At 44.2% G+C, this 21,755-nt stretch overlaps 1 protein-coding gene across 3 annotated transcripts in view; it reads right to left on the minus strand.

Annotated features, from left to right (window-relative positions):
- Positions 1–21,755, minus strand: part of xpnpep2 (X-prolyl aminopeptidase (aminopeptidase P) 2, membrane-bound) — a 160,632-nt gene that overhangs the window by 117,756 nt on the left and 21,121 nt on the right. For 2 of the 3 annotated variants that reach the window (XM_072505383.1, XM_072505381.1), the window contains exons 2-3: positions 13,919–14,016; positions 1,616–1,701 (exon numbers count right to left, since the gene is read on the minus strand). In XM_072505383.1, coding sequence (XP_072361484.1) covers positions 1,616–1,701; positions 13,919–13,967 — 135 coding nt within the window. In that variant the 5' untranslated portion in view covers positions 13,968–14,016. Of the gene's footprint in view, positions 1–1,615; positions 1,702–13,918; positions 14,017–19,138; positions 19,202–21,755 lie in introns of all 3 variants that reach the window. The other variant, XM_072505382.1, reaches the window with a different exon arrangement.

The raw sequence follows: 21,755 nt of genomic DNA on the forward strand, positions 1-21,755 counted from the left end.
CCCGAGGAAATAGTCTCTGAACGTCCACTCTATCTATCCCCCCCTTCATCTTATAAATCTCTATTAAGTCACCTCTCATCCTCCTTCACTCCAATGTGAAAAGCCCTAGCTCCCTCAACCTTTCCTCATAGGACCAACCCTCCAATCCAGGCAGCATCCTGGTAAATCTCCTTTGCACCCTTTCCAATGCTTCCACATCCTTCTGATATTGAGGTGACCAGAACTGCACACGATACTCCAAACGTGGTCTCACCAGGGTCCTGTACTGTTGCAGCATAACCCCACGGCTCTTAAACTCAAGCCCCCTGTTAATAAACGCTAACACACTATAGGCCTTCTTCATGGCTCTATCCACTTGAGTGGCAACCTTCAGAGATCTGTGGACATAAACCCCAAGATCTCTCTGTTCCTCCACATTCTTCAGAACCCTGCCGTTGACCCTGTAATCCGCATTAAAATTTGTCCTACCAAAATGAATCACCTTGTAATATTCGTGAATAACTGATATCACAAGGACCAGAGCCTGCAACCTTCTCTTCATGTGGACATTATCATAGAATTTACAGTGCAGAAGGAGGCCATTCGGCCCATCGGGTCTGCACCGGCTCTTGGAAAGAGCACCCTACCCAAGGTCAACACCTCCACCCTATCCCCATAATCCATAACCCAGTAACCCCACCCAACACTAAGGGCAATTTTGGACACTAAGGGCAATTTATCATGGCCAATACACCCAACCTGCACATCTTTGGACTATGGGAGGAAACCGGAGCACCCGGAGGAAACCCACGCACACACGGGAAGGATGTGCAGACTCCGCACAGACAGTGACCCAAGCCGGAATCGAACCTGGGACCCTGGAGCTGTGAAGCAATTGTGCTATCCACAATGCTACCTTGCTGCCCTTAATGCGCAAATATTACACAAAAACATCTTCATTTTACATTAGGAATTTTCAAGACTGTCACTGTTTAAATTTATGGCTCACCACATTTAATTATTCTCCTGAGCTCTCAACTCCTCCCTGCCACTTCCCCCTTACAAGTCTTTAGTCAGGATAGTAAAACAGGATATTAACTTGGAGTCTACTAATGTTGCTTGTTGGGCAAGTTGGTAAGAATTATCGTGAAATGATATAAAATGGAGGATCCTTCTCTCTAATAAATTCCCTCATTCAGATCAGTAAAGCTCAAATTCCAGGGATATTCAAAAGGATTAATTGACAACAGAAATGTTATTGAAGACACCTCCGGAATTCTACCTGAAGAACCTTTTTAATAGCATATCTATTTCAGGAGTTTTTAATTCCCTGGGTTTCAACCCCAAGGTAATTTAAATAAAACTCACGAATACTCTTCCAACCTCATATCACCACTAAAAAACCCTAGACTGCTCTCCCTGGCCAATATTTCTTGGACCATAAGACCATAAGACATAGGAGCAGAATTATGCCACTCGGCCCAATAAGTCTGCTCCACCATTCAATCTTGCAGTTTTAGATCACTTCAGTTCCTAAATATCATTTCCTAACTATTGCTAACATCACAAATCTCATTCTGAACCTGCTCTTAAGGTAGTTCTTTTTCCCCACGTATTAATTATCTTAGCTACTTACGGGAGGGTTCGTTTCACAATTTCTTACGAGTCCCGCATCACTTTTATCCGACTGGAAAGGTTGACAGCTTACCAGCTGCAGTAAACCTGAAATAACAAGAGTCATTGTTGAACTATGAATGACAAGTCACTCTTCCCTGAAATCAAGAGACAGACTGGTTTAAAATATCCCAGGGTGATGGTTGAAGGTTGTTTTTGTGACTGGAAACCTGTGTCCAGTGGTGTTCGCAGGAATTGGTGCTGGGTCCCTTGTTGTTTGTCGTATACATTAATGATTTAGATGTGAATGTAGGAGGTCTGATAAGTACGTTCGCAGATGACACAAAAATCAATGGCGTGGTAAATAGGGAGGAGCAAGGCCTTAGATTACAGGACGATATAGATGGGCTGTTTAGATGGCAAATGGAATTTAACCATGAAAAGTGTGAGGTAATGCATTTTGGGAGGACTAACAAGGAAAGAGAATATAAAATGCATGGTCGGACCCGAGGAAGTACAGAGGATCAAAGGAACCTTGGTATGGAAGTTCACAGATCTCTGAAGACAGCACGACAGGTAGATAAGGTTGTTAAGAAGGCCTTTGGGATTCTTGCCTTTATTAACCGAGTTATTGAATATAAGAGCAGCAAGGTTGTGTTGGAGCTGTATAAAACATTGGTTAGGCCCCAGCTGGAGTACTGTGTACAGTTCTGGTCACCACACTGTCAAAAGGAGTGGGCGCAAAGGAGATTCACCAGGATGTTACCTGGGCTGGATCGTTTCAGCTATCAAGAGAGACTGGATAGATGGAGTTGTTTTCCCTGGAGTGGGAAGGCTGAGGGGGGGACCTGATTGAGGTGTATAAAATTATGAGAGACATATATAGGGTGGATAGGAAGGTTCCTTCCCCCGTAGTGGAGGGGTCAATAATCAAGGGGCATGGATTGAAGGTAATGGGCAGGAGGTTTAGAGGAAATGTGAGGAAAACATTTCAGCCAGAGGGTGGTCGGAATCTGGAACTCACTGCCTGAAAGGGTGGCAGAGGTGGGAACCCTCACAACTTTTAAGAAGTATTTAGATGAGCATTTGAAATGTCATAAAGCTATGGAGCAAGTGTTGGAAAATAGGATTAGAATAGTTAGGTGGTTGATGGTTGGCGTGGGCACGGTGGGCTGATGGGCCTCTGTCCATGCTGTAAAACTCTATGAACGTTGGGACATCACTTCTTAAGTCAGTGGGTGACTGAACGTGTAAATGACCAGACAATGATAAAGCTCTAACAAAGTTAATTGTAAAACATTTATTTACATATTCAGTGTATTCATTGCCTGATTTTTGACTATATGCAAGCTCGCAGCACAGAGATGAATCTGAAATAAATAGCTGGCTTGTAATGCAGAACAATGTCAACAGCGCGGGTTCAATTCCCGTACCGGCCTCCCCGAGCAGGTGCCGGAATGTGGCGACTAGGAGCTTTTCACAGTAACTTCATTGAAGCCTACTTGTGACAATAAGCGATTATTATTATTATGATTATTATAAATAACTTATATTGAGTCACAGCATGCCTCTTAAGTGCAATATTTTGGTGAACAACGAAAAGATATAAATACAGGTACTGGTAGCATGTTTAAAAAAAAAGCCCCAACAATTTCTATTTTGTTCAGACGTCAACCTAAGCTATTGATAATGCAAGTGTTTAATAGGTCAGCATCTGTACTGACCAAGAGTTTCATGTGGCAGGCCAGAGAGCAGTGTTGGCATCTCAGAATGGACCGCTAAAGAACTGTTTTGGATAATAGATTTCTATTTTAAATCTCAGAAAAATCTTCAGGTAGCAGTCAAAACCTGAAAATGTTTCTTGGAGTCAGTGCAACAGGGGCAAGAAAGATCACGAGGACAGGGTAAAGTAAGAGCAGAGGTTGGGAAAACATTCCTCTCCTATGGTGGGCTAGGAGGGTGTATAAGAACTGGGACACTGTGTGAAGATACATTTTAAGAAGAATTTATTATCTGAAAGCACAAATTTAAATATGTAAAAATGTACATTTGCAAAAAAAAAGTAAAGGATTCATGGCTTCTTACTTTGAAAAGTATGGCGGAGACACCTGAACAGTATGGTGGAGGACAAAAACTGCTTTGTGATACCACCCAATGCCAGAGCTTACAGCTATACTTGGACCTCGAGCTGACCTTTAATGTAATGTAGCACGCACTGTTTTTGATTTATTTTTATTTTTTAATAAATTGGAGTGCCCAATTCATTTTTTCCAATTAAGGGGCGAATTAGTGTGGCCAATCCACCTACACTGCACATCTTTGGGTTGTGGGAGCGAAACCCACGCAAACACGGGGAGAATGTGCAAACTCCACACAGACAGTGACCCAAAGCCGGGATCGAACCTGGGACCTTGGCTGTGTGAGGAAGCAGTGCTAACCACTGTGCCACCCTGCTGCCCTTGTTTTTGATTTATTGACTGTCACAACGTTTGGAATTGTTAGTTACAAACATGGCAAGTTGTGTGTGAACTCATTTAAAACTGGAAATCTCACAAACCATATAGTCAATCTTCCATAGAAACACACATCTAATCAAGACTCAAAACAGAATTAAAGGTATTTGAAGCAAGATTAGAGAATAGGGGGAAATTAAATGAGGGCAGAGGGGGAACTGCAACAATGGAGGCCAGAAAATGAGTGAAGGAAATGGTAGATTCTGGTTACAAGCCACATGAAGGGGACTGCAGACAAGGAAGAAAATAACGAGAAGCCAGCGAGCATTTAAAGGTGAAAGGATGGAGAGAAGATTCAAAAGGTTCAGGGAGATCATTAAAGCGGGGTAAAGGCTTTAGGGACCTGCACTATTGGAACCAATGACATCACTATGGGATCCTAGTTAGATAGCTGAAGGAATGGGAGAATGGAGGAGAGAAAAGGGGAGCAAGAAGATGGAGGAAGATATGAGAGAGGTCGGGTTTGATGGAGGAAGAGGTGATGCAGGAAGAGGAAAAGTCAAGGGAAAGATTGTGAGTTATTGCCCTTGCCCATTACAGTGCCATTGATGGAATCAACTATATTTGTAGGAAATAAAGGTCAACATAAGGGTTGAGGTACAGGAAAAGGAAACAAGCTATTGAATGGGGAAAGAAGGGTGAAGAGTAACTCACTTTTGGGGGAAGCGACAGACACAGGCCAAAGTCAAGCATAGAAGCAATGTCAAATAAAAAAGCTGAACAACCAGATTTTAGACCCTTAGCCTTTTCTTATCTTCTTAATCTTTGCAAAGTTATTAAATATCTTCTAGAAACTCTGCTGCATCATAAAATATAACAATTAGAACATTTATAGCAGTGGTAAAAGTAGTTTATGGTTGTCTTAAATTGATTCATGGATATCTTGTCCAACACTGTAGGAGGGTGGATTTATGGAACATGCCAGAGTGGGAAATCTGCTGTGTGAGCGATTTAATTAGGGGGGAGTTGAAACTTTGATTGTTCCAATGGCATAGTGAGATCAGAGATTAAGTCAGTGGCGTATTTGTGACATCAAACAGGCCACTGTGAAAAATAATGAGAACTGGCAAGTAATATTAAAAAGACAAGCCTTGAGGCTTTGTGCCTTAATGTGTGAAACATTTGCAATAAAGTGGATGAATTAATTGCCCAAATAGATGTAAACGGGTAGAGACATAGCTGCAGGGTGATCAGGGATGGGAACTGAACATCAGTATTTAGTATTTAGGAAGGACAGACAAAAAGGAAAAGGTGGTAGGTGGCATTTTAAAGAGGAAATTAATACAATAGTGAGGAAGGACATTAGCTTCGATAATGTAGAATCTGTATGGGTAGAGCAGAGAAACATCAGTACTGTAGTGGTGATGTTGGGGATGGCATTAAACAGGAAATTGGAGATGCATGTGATAAAGGAACATCTGTAATTATGGGTGACTTTAATCTGCATTTAGATTGGCCAATCAAATTAGTAACAAAACCGTAGAGGACGAATTCCTGGATGTATACGGGATGGTTTTCTGAACCAATACTTCACGGAACCAAGTAGAGAACAGGCCATCCTAGGCTGGATATCAAATTGGCAATCTAGTTGTGGATCCTTTGGGATCAGTGACCATTATATGATAGAATTCTTAATTAAGATGGAGAGGGATGTAATTGATTCTGAGACTAGGATTCTGAATCTAAATAAAGGAAGCTACGATGGAGTGAGGTGCGTGTTGGCGATGATGGATTCGGGAACGTTACTTAAAGGACTAATGGTGGAAAGGCAATGGCAAGCATTCATAGAGTGCATGGGTGAACTTCAACAATGCTTCATTCCTGTCTAGTGCAAAAGTAAGAGTGAAAGGTGGCCAAAACATGCCTTATAAGTGAAATTAGAAATACTATTAGTTCCAAGGAAGAGGCATACTAATTGGCCAGAAAAAAACAACAGACCCGAGGATTGGGAGCAATTTAGACTTCAGCAAAGGAGGGCAAAAGGATCGATTAAGAAGGGGAAAATAGAGTACGAGAGTAAGCTTGCGGGGATTATAATAACTGACTGTAAAGATTTTTATAAGTATGTGAAGATAAAACGATTGGTGAAGACAAATGTAGGTCCCTTACAGGCAGACTCAGGGTCTGTGAAAATGGGGAACAAAGAACTGGCTGGCTGACCAACTAAACACATACTTTAGTTCTGTCTTACAAAAGAGGATACAAATAACATAACAGGAATGTTGGGCAACACAGGGTTTAGTGAGAGAGAGGAACTGAAGGAAATCAGTATTTGTCAAGAAATGGTGTTGGGGAAATTGGTGGTATTGAGGGCCGATAACTCCCCAGGGCCTGATAATCTACATCCCCAGAGTACTTAAGGAAGTGGCTCTAGAAATAGTGGATGCATTGATGGTCATCTTCCAAGGTTCTATAAACTTGGAACGGTTCCTACAGATTGGTCGGTAGCTAATGTAATACCTCCATTATAAAATATTTGATAGCAGAATACTTAGAAAACAGTGGCAGGATTGGACAAAGTAAGCAAGGATTTATGAAAGGGAAATCATGCTTGACAAATCTACTGTAATTCTTCGAGGATATAACGAGTAGAGTTGATGAGGGAGAGCCAATGGATGTAGTTTATTTGGACATCCAGAAGGCTTTTGACAACATCTCACATGTAAAATTAAAGTGCATGGGTTTGGGGTTTGAAGACTAGTTGGCAGATAGGAAACAAAGAGTAGGAATAAATGGGTCTTTTACCAAATGGCAGGCAATGACTGGTGGGGTATGGCAGGGATCAGTGCTACTATCCCAGATATTCACAATACATATTAATGATTTAGATGAGGGAGCTAAATATAAATGGGCAGCATTCTCCGTTTCTGAGACTAAGTATTGATGCCAACACAGAATCCGTGGACTTCCACGACAGAAAACAGGCACGACACCTGGACAGATTCTGCTACCATTAAGAGACTAACAGTGGCGCCACTTGGAACACAATCGATTCTAAGAAGGAACGGTGCCGGATTCGCTTGTTCCGCGATTGACATTCAGGAGGCTGACAGGTTGCAGCGACATATACACACTAAACTCCCCACATACACTGTCCCAGCCAACAAGATGGCAGCAAGGAGAGCTGCACCCTCATGTTAATGAACAATTGGGCAGTAAAGTTGTGGCCATGATGGAGAACCTCCATGAGGTCCTTTTATAAAATGCCTGTTCCTTCTGAATTGTCAGCTAACAATAGGTTTCACTACTGGAAATCTTCCCCACTGCGTAATTACATGTGTCTTCCACACTCATCATTGACACTTAAGTTTTAATTATGATTACGTGGGAATCAGCAAGTGAGCAGAAATGGCACCCACATCCCATTCCACTGTGGGGAACGGTGCACCACAGTGAAAATTCTGCCCCACATACCAGTCGATACATTCTGGCTTTTGGTTTTAAACTAGAAGGCATTAACTATTCAGGAGTTTCTATCTACATGTAGGGGCTCTTAAAGCCAGCAAAAGAGACTCAAATTCAAAGTTTTAGTGGAGAAACATCCATCAGTGCTTAAGAATATGACAAAACCTCAAACTATAACAGGGCATTTGACAATTAATGACCATTAATGGCTAATGCTGACAAACATATGGAACAAAGCCCCAAAGATTACTGGATCAATCTTCTATTGTGGGCAAGTGGTTTATTACATTTGTTAGGATACTGGACCAGACCCCAGTTTTTAATAATAATAATAATATTAATCGCTATTGTCACAAGTAGGCTTCTATGAAGTTACTGTGAACAGCCCCTAGTTGCCACATTTCGGCACCTGTTCGGGGAGGCCGGTATGGGAATTGAACCCGCGCTGCTGGCATTGTTCTGCATGACAAGCCAGCTATTTAACCCACTGTGCTAAACCAGCCCCATTTTGTTAGGATACCGGACAAGAAATCCCAAACAATTTGCAATTTGTAAAACTGCAAGGAAAGGATACTTCACTCCGGGGGTGATGGCCTGACCAATCTTTTATGTTCAAACAAACTTTGAAAAAACTAAATTTAGTGTACCCAATTATTTTTTTTCCAATTAAGGGACAATTTAGTGTGTCCAATCCATCTAATCTGCACATTTTTGGGTTGTGGGGGTGAAACCGACGCAGACACAGGGAGAATGTGAAAGATGTCCCATGACCTGCTTAGTTAGGACTAAACGCAATCTCTCAAATTAACTACTCCCCAGGGAACCTCCAGCAATCAAAACAATATTTCATTAGTCACCCCTCTATAAACAAGTAAATGGCTATAATCAATGGTTACCTCCCCATTTACAACTCCTTATTCACAGCTTTAGCAAACGTGCATGTATGTATTTGAACCCAGTATTTATAATAACATTACTGTAACTGAACATAAAATATGATATGCAGTAGTTTCTTACATTCATCACACATTGTATATTTAGTACCAGTCTGTCACACGATGGGTTGGTGGGGCTTGAGCTGGTATCCACAATACTGTACACTCTCTGGGTTCTCAAAATCGCAATATCTGCTAGAAAAGGTTACTGACTTATGGGCATTGACTCATAAGGTATGAGAGGTAGCCTACAGCCTGGCCAAACAACGGCCAGACATAACTGTACACTCAGAAACATACATGTTAACTAACATCCTGCAATTCGTTGGTATGTCCTGTTCCAAGCGTTGGTAGGACTGATCACCACACCTCCATTATGCATTTTGGAAAACTACTACTGTGCTGAACAGAATAGATCTAGCAATCCAAAAACAGTACATCCATGAGATACTTTGGGCTATTATCGACAGCAGAATTCATACCACCACAATCAGTAAACCTAAGGTCCAATACTTTTGTCACTCCTTCATCAGCATCAAACCAATAAGCCAAATCTGGTTCAATGGAAAACGTAGATCAGTGCGCCAGGAACATAAGGCACTGAATTGGTAAAGTCCCCCCCCCCCCCCCCCCCCCACCACCACCACCACCCCCATCTCCCCCTCAGAAGACAGTGGTAGACAAAATCTTTATGGCTGAGGGACAGATGCAGGCTGGAGGGAGGACAGCCAACCCAGGAAGAAGTTGGAGGCAGCCACAGGGGCAGCCGGTTGCTGAGGTGGGCTGTTTAAAAGGTCCACCTCAGTGCCATGGTTTTTTTCTTCTCAGTTAGAATAAAAACACAATGACCCTCCAGTCCTCCCCTCTCACTGTAATAGCCCACCCAGGGCCTACGGTGTGGGAATAATTATCTTCTTCATGGTTTTTGCGGAGTACGAGTTCCCCTGCTCGGGGAGGGGGATCTCTATTAACATTTGTATGAAAGTGCGGCAGGTAAGGCACCGACCAGAATAGGAACCCAATAGGGATCTACCGGGCAGTGTAAATATTGTGGGTAAACAAAACTATGTTTCTTTATTTACTCGGTATGGACTCCTCGTGTCCTTATTAAACTCATACTCCCTCACTCCAAACACTTCCTATGTTCCATCCATGCCCCCACCCATGCCTAATGGCCCCTCATGCTCCCGATGCCATGTATTGCTCAACCACCCACCCACAATGGCCCCTCATGCCCTCTAGGTCAAGTGTGGCACTTCGATGACCATTGACCCACCATACACTTTCTCGAACCAATGGATCCTATAGTATATAATGGTATGAATAAATTTAAAAAAAAAGTAATCCACTCACAATTTTCTCCTATATTTATAAAAATGTCTTCATTGCAAGCTCATAAATCTGTCAATCATCCAGCCCCTTTAAAATATCAAAAACCACAAAGCCTTGAAATCACTGTGTAAACAAATTTTGTGCAATTAATAGGAGAGCTCATTGAGCTTAATATGTCAATCAAACGATGTTTCCTCTGGACAGCAGGTATTCTATATTCTAATAGATGCCCGTGTTCTCAGCCAAGCATACATAATAAGGCTCAGTTGAGAGCCCAGACAAACATTAATTTTATTGAAATAGCTGAGAAAAGACAGAGCTTGGCATGGGGGTATAAGGGGCCATGGAGGGTAGATGGGGTACTGGTGTAATATGGCAGAGAAAGCATATGGAGTACATTTTGAACTTACCTTTTAAAAGTTCTCCTCATGCAGACTCAGGTTTACAATTCAATTTCCATGACTCCCAGAGTCAGGCGTGCCAGGTGAGTGCTTTTGACCGGAACCAATTGACAAGTTTTAAAGGCACTACTGAAAATCAGACAGCTGAGGAATCCGAGAATCGGACCTGCTCACCATTCTTAAAGGGTTCCTGAGTCAATCTGGAAATCTTGGCTCATGTATAGTTATTTACATGTAAAACCTGAAGACCAACAAGCTGCATAAATAATTAAAGAATCGGCCTTTAGAATGATGGTGGATGATCAGGTAACTTACAACAGGAGGAAACTTCATGAACATCCAATCTTGGACTCCAATCTCGGTGAAAGAGAAAAAGCTAACATTTTCCCATATATCTTCAGTTAAATAGGTGATTGTATTCACTGACCGTGACTAGTTAAATTGGTTCATTCCGTTTGAAGATTAGTAAGTGTTTCAGTGCACTCTGCACAGCAAAGCCTATTAGTCCTTGCAACATGTTGGTTGTTATGCTAAAAACTTTTGCACCAGTACTAACCTCCTTTTAGCCACACTGCAATCCAGTCGTGACACCGATATCTACCTTATATAGACATTGCCGCTTGGGCTGACAAGTAGCATATAACATTCATGTCACACAAGTGCCAGGCAATGACCATCTCCAACAAAAGAGAATCTAACCATCGCCCCTTGATATTCAATGACATTACCATTACTGAATCATCAACTATCATCATGCTGGGGTTACCATTAACCAGAAACTGAACTGGACCGGCCATATAAATATTATGGCTAAAGAGCAGGTAGAGGCGAGGAAGGAATCTTGTGGAGTGTAGCTCACCTCCTGACTCCCTAACGCCTGTCCACCATGTAGAAGTTAAAAGTCAGGGGTGTGATAGAATATTTTTCCTTTGCTTGGATGAATGCAGCTCCAACAACACTCAAGAATATTGACACAATCCGGTCAAAACAGCCCTCTTGATTGACATTACTTTCATAAACATAATAATAATCTTTATTGTCACAAGTAGGTTTACATTAACACTGCAATGAAGTTACTAGGAAAATCCCCTAGTCGCCACATTCCGGCATCTGTTCGGGTACACTGAGGGAGAATTCAGAATGTCCAATTCACCTAACAGCACGTCATTCGGGGCTTGTGGGAGGAAACCGGAGGACCCAGTGGAAACCCACGCAGAGACAGGGAAAACGTGAAGACTCCGCACAGACAGTGACGCAAGCCGGGAATCGAACCTGGGACCCTGGCGCAGGGAAGCGACAGTGCTACCCACTGTGCTACCTGCCCATTCACTCCCTCCACCATTGATAAGCCGTGACAGCCGTGTGTACCATCTACAAGATGCATTGCAGGCAGCATCTTCCAAACCGACGACCACTACCATCTTGAAGGATAGGGGCAGCAGACACATGGGAACATCAGCACCTGGAAGTTCCCCTCCAAGCCACTCACTATCCTGACTTGGAAACATATTGCTGTTTCTCCACTGTCAATGGGCCAAAATTCTGGAACTCCCTCCTTAACAGCGCTGTGGATGTACCTACACTCCAGGGGCTGCCACGGTTCAAGAAGGCAGCTCACCACCACCTTCTCAAGGGCAATTAGTCATGGACAATAAATGCTGCCCTAGCCAGAACTGAATTTAAAAATTGTCTAATGATGTTCTATCCTGAATATGAACTGGAAACATTGAACCTGGCCTAAAACCTCAGTCTGCCCTTCCTTCAGAATCATCAACAAAGTGATGGACTAGAGCAATGATGTCACGAAGCAAAACCTATTCACCAATAAATTGCTCATTAATATTCAGTTCTGGTTCCTTTGGAAATACAGGTCTCAGACCATGACATCGGGCAAGATTAAAGCCAGAGGCAGGAGAAGAGTAACTGCACACAAGATCAAGGCAAATTTGACTGAGGTTGACAGTAAGGAGCCCAGATTAAACTGCTATCAATGCTGGCTAAATGGAAAAGCTTCTGACCTCTGGAGGCATAGATGGAAGATCGGTTGAGGTTGTTGGAGGCCAATCAGCCTTAACAATATTGCTTCAGTAGCCTTTAAGGATAGTGTCCATGACCAAACAATCTTTATCTGCTTCATCAGTGGTCTTTCATGGAATCATAGAATCATAGATTTACAGGGCAGAAGGAGGCCATTTGCCCATCAAGTCTGCATCGGCCCTTGGAAAGAGCACCCTACCAAAGCCCACATCTTCACCCTATCCCCACACCTCTACCCTATCCTCGTAACCCCATCTAACCTTTTTTGGAAGCTAAGGGTAATTTAGCATAGCCAATCCACCTAACCTGCTCATCTTTGGACTGTGGGAGGAAACAGGAGTACCCGGAGGAAACCCAAGCAGACACGGGGAGAATGTGCAGACTCCGCACAGACAGTGACCCAAGCCAGGAATCGAACCTGGGACCCTGGAGCTGTGAAGCAACAGTGCTACCCACTGTGCTACCGTGCTGCCCTCGATGTCAAGTTAGAGTGGAGCATTTTTCTGACAATTTAACAGAGTTTTGAATGGAGCAGAACACTCATATGTGGCTCATAGCAGGGCAATATCTAGCCTTGGGTTGAAGTGATTCAGGGAAAAATTGCGCCAATAAATTACCAAAGACGACAATAATAACTGAATCCCTGACCTTCAATAGCACCACCAATGCTGCGACCCCTACTGAAAGCACCCTGATCCACCAATGGTCATAGCCTGAACCTTAATCAACCTACATGATCACCATGGTTACAAGAGCAGGAAAGATGGGCAAAATGTTTATTGTCCTGGTCTTCCCATCATGTGGAAATGTCAAATCAGGAATGTGATTGAATACATAACCAATATTCAAGAAGCTTAGAACCACTCGGCATTCTGTTTAATCGTCTCCATTGCTACTGTACTGAATATACAATCCCTCCACCACTATGGTTCTACTAATTATAGGGAGCGTTGCAGCAAATTAACAATCTTACTTCAGCACACCTGCTCTGTCTCATGACCTTTCTTATTAAGAAGGCTGCAGGAGAAAAATCATGAAACCCCTCCATCTTCAGGTTCCCTACCAAGTTACACACCTTCCCAACCTGTACATATATTGCTACTTTTTTAAATTCAATAATGGTAATCACTACAGGTTAGTGAGTGGTTCAAGGAAAGGCCGACTAGCAACTTCTTAGGGTGAGTAATATAATCACAGCACTGTCAGCGCCTGACAACAAACAACAAAAAACACTCTATAGCACTACGCTTGGAGGATGTTCAACCCAATCTATAAATGTGGAATGACAAATGCCATGTAATATTGAAACACGCTGAAAGACAATCCTAACTACACCAACAAATATTTAAAAGGCTTCTTAACAATTTAAAGCTTACTGAAATATTATTATTGGTTTACTATTCTCTATTCAATGAGGAACAATCAGCAAATGTGCCAGAAGGAAATTTTGAAGCTTTTTAATTTTCAAGAACTGCAATATCTTGGGTTACATATCGCTTTGCATGCGCTTCATTTCGAATATTCTGGAAATTGGTGAAACTGAAGATCTAAAATGGAATGGGCTACTTGAATATTTTCAAGATCCCATTGCTTAGTAACTTTTAATTAGCTACAAACTAAAGAAATGCAAGTTGAAAAAGATTGTCAAGATTGAAGAAACAATGCCATTCAACTTTAAGACAAAATGAATCAAATTATTCACCTTCTAAAGCCAGAAGCCATGTCCAGCCAGCAATGCAGAAAGGTCTCATATTCCAAACGTGAGTCTGCTATGTGGAACAGTGGAATCAGCAAGGACAACTGAAAGAAAAGATACATCAGCCAAACGTTAATCAGTTTAGCAAGGTCACATAATAGATTGTTGCCACATGATCAACAAATACATGTTCTTTATTTATGGGTCTTTGGATCTTTATTGCAGAGCAACAGGGATTATAGATAAGTCCTCTGTGTAATGTTGAGAAAAAAGATTGAGTAAATTGACGGAAAAACTGGTACATAACAGTAGTTGTGTGAAGGAGGCTGGCCATAATGAAGGGTTATAATATTTCTACTAGAAGCTCAGTTTCCAGCAGAAAGGTGCATTTAGACTCTCAACTATACTCCAACCTATTGGCTGTAAGAACAAGGATGAAGGGCAGCACGGTGGCGCAGTGGGTTAGCACTGCTGCCTCACGGCGCCGAAGTCCCAGGTTCGATCCCGGGTCTGGGTCACTGGCCGTGTGGAGTTTGCACATTATTCCCGTGTCTGCATGGGTTTCGCCCCCACAACTCAAAAGATGTGCTGGCTGGGTAGATTGGTCATGTTAATTATAAAAAAAGAACAAGGATGGAATGGCGGAACTGTGGTTAGCACTGCTGCCTCACAATTCCAGGGACACGTGTTCAATTCTAGCCTTGGGTGACTGTGTGGACTTTGCACATTCTCACTGTGGCTGTGTGGGTTTCCTCCGGGTGCTCCAATTTCCTCCCACAGTCCAAAGATATGCAGGTTAGGTGTATTGGCTATGATAAATTGCCCCTTAGTATATGGGGATAGGGTCGGCGAATGAGCCTAGGTGGGGTGGTCTTTCAGAAGGTTGGTGAAGACTCGATGGGCCAAACAGCCTCCTTCTGCACTGTAGGGATTCTATGATTCTAAGGAACATGGGAATAGTGGTCTCTCGTGGTGGAGGTATATCCTCCACTGAGGAGGAGATGATTGAGGGGAAGAGGAAGAAGGGCAGATGCGTGCTTCAGGATGCACGGGTGCATGAAGGCAGCAGACCAGTGCTGGAGAAAGCAGCTGATGCAACAATGGAGAGCAAGTGCTTATGCTGCCAATCGAGTAGAGAGGCAGAGAACAAGTTACCTTCAAATGTCAGAGTCACGTTGCTGGATGAGACTCAGGTTCTTCAGAGCCACAGTGACGTCTCTTTGCACGATCCTGGCAGAGGAAATGCCAGTAACCATTAAGGTCATTGTTGCACTGAATTTCTTTGCCACTGGATTCTTTCAGACATGCAACCTCAGTGGCATGCTGCTGCCTGCTGCACACTGCTGCATTAAGGTCTTTACAGATGCAATGTTCCAAAGAGCAGGTCAGTATATTGCATTTTTAATGGACTGCCACAGCCAACTTGATTAGCTCAGAGGCTTGGTTGCGATTGCAGGTTTCCCCAGGGACCAGGGATCAACAGACTGCACTTATGTCACTATAAATGTGGCGATGTCGGCGTTGGACTGGGTTGGGCACAGTAAGAAGTCTTACAACTCCAGGTTAAAGTCCAAAAGGTTTGTTTGGAATCACTAGCTTTCGGAGCGCTGCTCCTTCATCAGGTGAGTCATCAGGTGAGACATCACTCACCTGAGGAAGGAGCTGCGCTCTGAAATCTAGTGATTCCAAACAAACCTGTTGGACTTTAACCTGGTGTTGTAAGACTTCTTACTATAAATATTCCAGCAGGCCTGCCCTGTACATTCATTGACTGGAAAGGCTATCTGTGGTAGCTTGAGGCAATACTGCAGAGGTGTTTTTGTATGATCAAAAGACGTTTATTAAGATCAAGGGAAAGGTTAACTATATGGGCAGCACAGTGGTTAGCACTGCTGCCTCACAGCGCCAGGGACCCAGGTTCAATGCTGATCTTGGGTGACTGTTGTGTGGAGATTTCACATTCTCCCTGTGACTGCGTAGGTTTCCTTCGGGTGCTCCGGTTTCTTCCCAGAGCCCAAAGATGTGCAGGTTAGGTGGGTTGGCTATGTTGAATTGCCCCTTTGTGTCCAAAGATGTGTAGGTTGGGATAAGGGATTATTAGGATAGGGCAAAGGAGTGGGCTTGGGTGGAGGACTCTTTCAGAGTCTTGGCGCAGACTCGATGGACCGTATGGCCTCCTTCTGCACTGTAGGGATTCTATGATATACACAGGCACAGAGGTCTCTGAAACAGCTCTTCACACTACAACTCCTGGGTTCACACAGCTTGTGTTTCTGCTCCCAGGGCCCTGCTCCTTATCCCCAGTGGTCAGGGTTTATGCATCACGCAGGATAGGGGATCACCCCTTAAAGAAGCTGTGCTATCACATCCCACCCCACTTAAGTCCCTCGGTAACATATTTACAACATGGATCATTTACAGTCAACTATTTACAAGGAAAGGTTGAGACAATAAAAAGTGGGAGTCCATAACAGTCCTTCAAAGGGTTAACCTGACCGAGGACTGACCGGTCCCCCAACCGGCTCCTCCACCAATGAGATAGTGTTGTTGTCAACAGCAGGAGGTTGTCTCAAGGCCTTGACAAGTACTTCGAGGGCGCCCCCTCTCCAGCTCCCTCAGGGTCGTCGGGGAGGGCTACTACGGAACCCGGAATATGAACCTGGGACCCTGGAGCTGTGAGGCAGCAGTGCTGACCACTGTGCCACCTTGCCGCCCCACAGTTATACAATAAGTGCTGAAGGGGTTAAACACTTCTCTACCAAGATGTGTCACACAAGGTTTTAGCTGAAGTTGCAAGCTGTGAGGAAAACATTCCCAAGCGCATATCTTGCCGGTGATTGGGGCCCAGGAAAGGGAATCACAGATGGGTATTAAGGAACATGGTAATAAACAATGTGGGATATTTTTTACCATTTGAATTGTATCAGGTTGTCTGAGAAGAAAGACATAATCATTCAAAATTGTTATGGCATTGGACATTTTTACCTTGGGAAACGGACTATAAATTAGAGGAGTCAGTCAAGCAGGTGATTGATCGCCACATTATTGATAATTGGGAGCCGGTGATGAATATTAGAAGACTGCATGTATGTGTCTTTATACTGATTGGATACTATAATTATTGTTGTCATGCACTGGTGATCATTGGTCAGTCATTCTCATATACTATGCATGATGTAACCTGAATCTATAGTCATGATTGGACATAGATAACCAGTAACAAATGATTGGTATCTGCTAATTTCATGTAACCTAATCTCAAGTATATCTGTCCATACAATTCTTGAATCTGTGCTCTCTGGTGTCCCAACTTGGAATGCCACTAGTCCATGTGAGAGTATTGTAATGAAGGCCAAGTTTATAACACCAAGAGCCTTTGTCTGGTTTCTCGTGAATGGGAGAGTGAAGTACACCAAAATCGAATAGCTGTACTTTTCCCCACAACATCATGGATCAGGGTCTACATTGATTATGTGGGCCCGTTCCTGCGCAAGATGATTTTGGCGCCGGTAAATGCCCACTTGAAGTGGCTACCAGTTCAAGAGATGAGGACCACTACCTCAGAGGCCATGGTAGATGCTTTATGTCGAATATTTGCCATTCACGGGCTTCCTAAGTCAATCGTTTTGGATAATGGCACCCCCTTCACCGGCAATGATTTCAGCATGCGACACACAAGGACAGCCCCCTACACACAGTGTCGAACGGTCTGGCTGAGAGGGCCATTCAAACATTCAAGAATGTCATGAAAAAGTAATTGATAAACTACTTCACCAGAGGTTGGCTCATTTTTTGTTGTTGTGCAACACAACCCCTCATTCAACCACAGCGGTCACACCAGCTGAGCTGCTCATGGGCCGTCAATTGAGAACCCGGTTGGATCTTGTATTTTGAAATTTGGCGGGGTGAACGCACGCCCCGCCTCCCAGAAGAGTCAGCGATCAGAGCAGAGAGGTGACAGGTTGTTCGGGTGGGAGATCCGGTTTTGTTCCAAAATTACGCTGCAGATTCACCTTGGTTAGAAGGACAGGTTGTGGTCCAGTCAGGGTCGGCTCTTATGTGGTCGTTGTTTATGGGAAGACCAGGAAAAAGCACGCGACCACCTGAGTCGTCGACCACCTGATGTGGGGCACGATTTTCCTCCCCTGTTGCACTCGATGCTGATCCCGTTGTGCAGGATGCATAGTCGGAAAGGCCCAAAACGGGTTTCCCGCCGAGTGCCAAGCCATACGCAATGAACCTTAACCCGCTACCCTGGCAGGATTTGGATTGCGCCCTTGCTGGGCCACACGGACGTTTAGAAATGGTGAGGGGGGTGGGGAAGGTTGTCCCTCTGGGGTCCAGGTTGTGTGTGTTTTCCATGTCTGCGGGAGTCACAATTTCCATAGGTAAGGGGTGTGGGGGAACATTCAACCTCACTTTAAGATCTGGGCACCCTTTAAAAATGGTGCTCCAATCACTGAGGAGCCGGACTTGCTGGTGCCTTTAATTCCCCATTGCAGAAAAATTGTGGGATTTACTGGTGAGAAACCCCCCAAGCTCCAAGAGAACGACCAAGTGTGGGTGAATACTGGTTTGGATCGCACCCAAATACCCGGCACGAATCACCCCGCCAAACCCTCCCAGAATGGCACTTAGTGATTTTTTGGGGGAAGATATCGCCCATGGAGTCGACAAGTCCAGTGAGCATCATGAACACTCCAGTAACTCGGTCCAGTCAAGGGGAGCCAGGTTTCTGTTCAACCTGCTCTGTGTGCCGAGATCAGTGAGACAAATTTGTCTGTTGTAGAAGTGAGCCCTCCTGAGGTGACATTGACTGTGGAGCACTCGACCTCCCAGAAGAGTGCCGAGCCTGTGGCTGGGCCAAAGGGGACTGGGCAGACACAGAGTTCTCCGGACTGATTGACCTTTTGATGGACTCATTTTTCTTGGTTGTCTGTTAACAGTTGTGACTTTTGTTCATTGTTTTGGGGTCGTATGTTAAGGGACTTTAGTGGGGAGGATAATGTGGTAGTGTGACCCCTTTAAGGGGCAGGGTCCACGGACCACATGGCCAGCTTGGGGCCAACAGGAGTGCGCGAACCCTGGCCAATGGGGCGTTTGCACGGGGCACTGGGAGTAGGGCCCCGCAGACTGTGGACTAGGCTGAAGTGTAAAGACCTCTTTCATGCTTAATGGTCGCCTGTTGATGGTTAAGGCCATTTCTGTTGGGTCTGTTTAGCTTACTTTCAGCTTGTAAAATCCTGATTCTGCATTGGAGTTCCTCCCTGTTACATTCCTTGCGTTTTCCTCCAAGATATCCAGATATGTAGTATTGACAAAGAATAGAAAAATAAGATGTTTGAATCAAAACAAATTTATTTTACACTCCTAAATTTGATTGATTTTGCACACACTTTACCGAGTAACATATACTAAACTAACAATACTGAATCTGTAGTACAGTAATCAATATTCTATCTAACTAATAAACTACACTATGACTTGACCTTATGCTATGTCTCTACTATCAATTCTCACTCTGTTCTCCTCAGCTTCTCATCAAGTTCTCCCAGAATTCCTAGAGATGCTGACTTCATACAATGAAGTAGTAACGCCATCTAGTGTTTGATTTACACATAGTTTCAGATGTTAACCCTTCAATTCACTGCCACTATACATAGCATTACACGCCCCACTTTATTTACTTGTCTTTGCTTTTTTTTAAACTTGGTGTACCCTGCTTGCCATAGCAACATATCTGAATGTGGCCCTACCTGTTACACCTAAAAGAGATGAATTCTCTGCAGTGACACATTTCTTGAGGATGATCCCAATGCATCTATGGCATTCATCTTAATTCCTGGGTTGACGACCTGATTTGTCCTGATCTCTGACCACGATCCTGTTCCTAGGATTGTGGCTGAACCTCCTCTGTGCTTGTCAACCTAGATGCGTGCCCTGCAGCCATTCTACTCCACAGTTGGTTTACATCATCCTCTTGCATGCATTGACGCTCTGACGCTCCCTTTTCAGCGTACTGGGGTTGTTTAGGCTATTTCAGTTGCCTTGTCTCAGCCAATTTCCTTTGCACATTGATGTTACTGATGCCGCATACCAGGTGGTCATGCCATGCTAAATTCGCAATGTTCGAGCATTTGGTGGAGTCTGGCAACGAAAGTCGTGATTGACTCACCAGGGTGATGTGTTGGGTACTCTGGATCTGTGGAGACTGCGTTTACCTTAGCAGTAACATAGACAGACTACCAACACTTGTAATAGTACAACTCTATTTTATTTAACTAAGAGCTGTTAAACATACTTGCACTGTGGGTCGACACTGTTAGGTTGACTGAAGACCTATGCCTAACCTGACCAGCCTATACGGCTAGAACATGGTGGATGTTTGTGCTACTGATTGTGGGCTCTGTCTGTCTCAGAGGCTGCACCCCGAATGAACGGGAAAACTAGTGCCCTCTGTCTTTATAGTGACCGTGCCCTAACTGGTGATTGGCTGCTGTGTTGTGTGTGTTGATTGGTCTTGCAGTGTGTCAGTCAGTGTGTGTCTCTGCACCATCTTATACTGATGTGTATATTATGACATTCCCCTTTTCTAAAAAAAATGTGTTTGTGGCAATAAATAATGTAGTATGCGAATGTTCCTAACACTGTGTAACACATGCGAGCATATTTACAGGACCATGTACAGAAACTCTTAAGATATTTACATTGGAAGGTGTCTAGTGCAGATGGACAGTATGAAACATAAAATATAACGAGAACAACAGTATGTACAAACCAGTGAGTTAATCAAACAGGGTAACGAATCAGTTCATGAGTCCAAAGAGTCCATGAATTCAGGAAGTTCATAAATTCAGTCTCTGAGGTGGCCGCCGAATTCTGGTTGACCGTGAGGGTGGCATACCACTCGTCATCCGGATCAATGCCGAATATTGGGAGAGACTTGGCTTTTGTCTTCTGGAGCAACTTGTGTTTGGTGATGATGCCCACCCAAAATGGTGCTTTAGGGTCCTCGGTGTCAAGGTCCGGAATCAAGTCGGAGTCAGAATCGGTGACCGGTGGCTGGATGGTTCGGACATCCCTGCGTGGCTGGTTGGAGCGACGAGAGGTAGTAGGTTGAGCAGACCTGCATAGGGCTGCATAGTGGCCAAGCTTGCCACATTGGTGACAGCGTCGGGATTTTGCAGGACATTGCCGCTTTAAGTGGGCAGAGCCACAGTTGCCGCACGTCGTGACGTCAGAACGTTCGGTACGCCACCGCGCATGCGCGGTGCGGTCGTACATAGTGCGCGCCTGCGCAGTGCGGTCTTCGTCCTCGCCGTCCCCTCGGTTAGTGCGTGCATGCGTGGGAGCCCGCGAAAAGCGTGTAAAATGGCCGCCCTCATCCAGGCTTAGGCCCTGGCGTTGTTTAATGGCTTGCACCCACTCTGCCTCGTGGGGACCTTGCCGCGCCGTTTCAGCTGCTTGAATGTGCGAGTATCGGTTAGTGGCGTGTTCTTGCAGAACGCAGGTCTCGATGGCTATCGCAAGGGTGAGCTGTTTAACCTTGAGGAGCTGTTGGCGTACGGGGTCTGATTGCACACCAAAAACGATCTGGTCACGGATCATCGAGTCAGAGGTGGAGCCGTAATTGCAGGACTACGCGAGGATGCGAAGGTGGGTGAGGAAAGATTGAAAAGGTTCACCCTTACCCTGCAGACGTTGTTGAAAGACATAGCGCTCAAAACTTTCATTTACCTCGATGTCACAGTGACCGTCGAATTTGAGGAGGAGGACTATCTTGAACTTGGACTTGTCTTCACCTTCAGCGAAAGTGAGAGAGTTGAAGATATCGATGGCGTGG

Source organism: Scyliorhinus torazame, chromosome 5 (assembly GCF_047496885.1).
Source record: "Scyliorhinus torazame isolate Kashiwa2021f chromosome 5, sScyTor2.1, whole genome shotgun sequence".
NCBI lineage: Eukaryota > Metazoa > Chordata > Chondrichthyes > Carcharhiniformes > Scyliorhinidae > Scyliorhinus > Scyliorhinus torazame.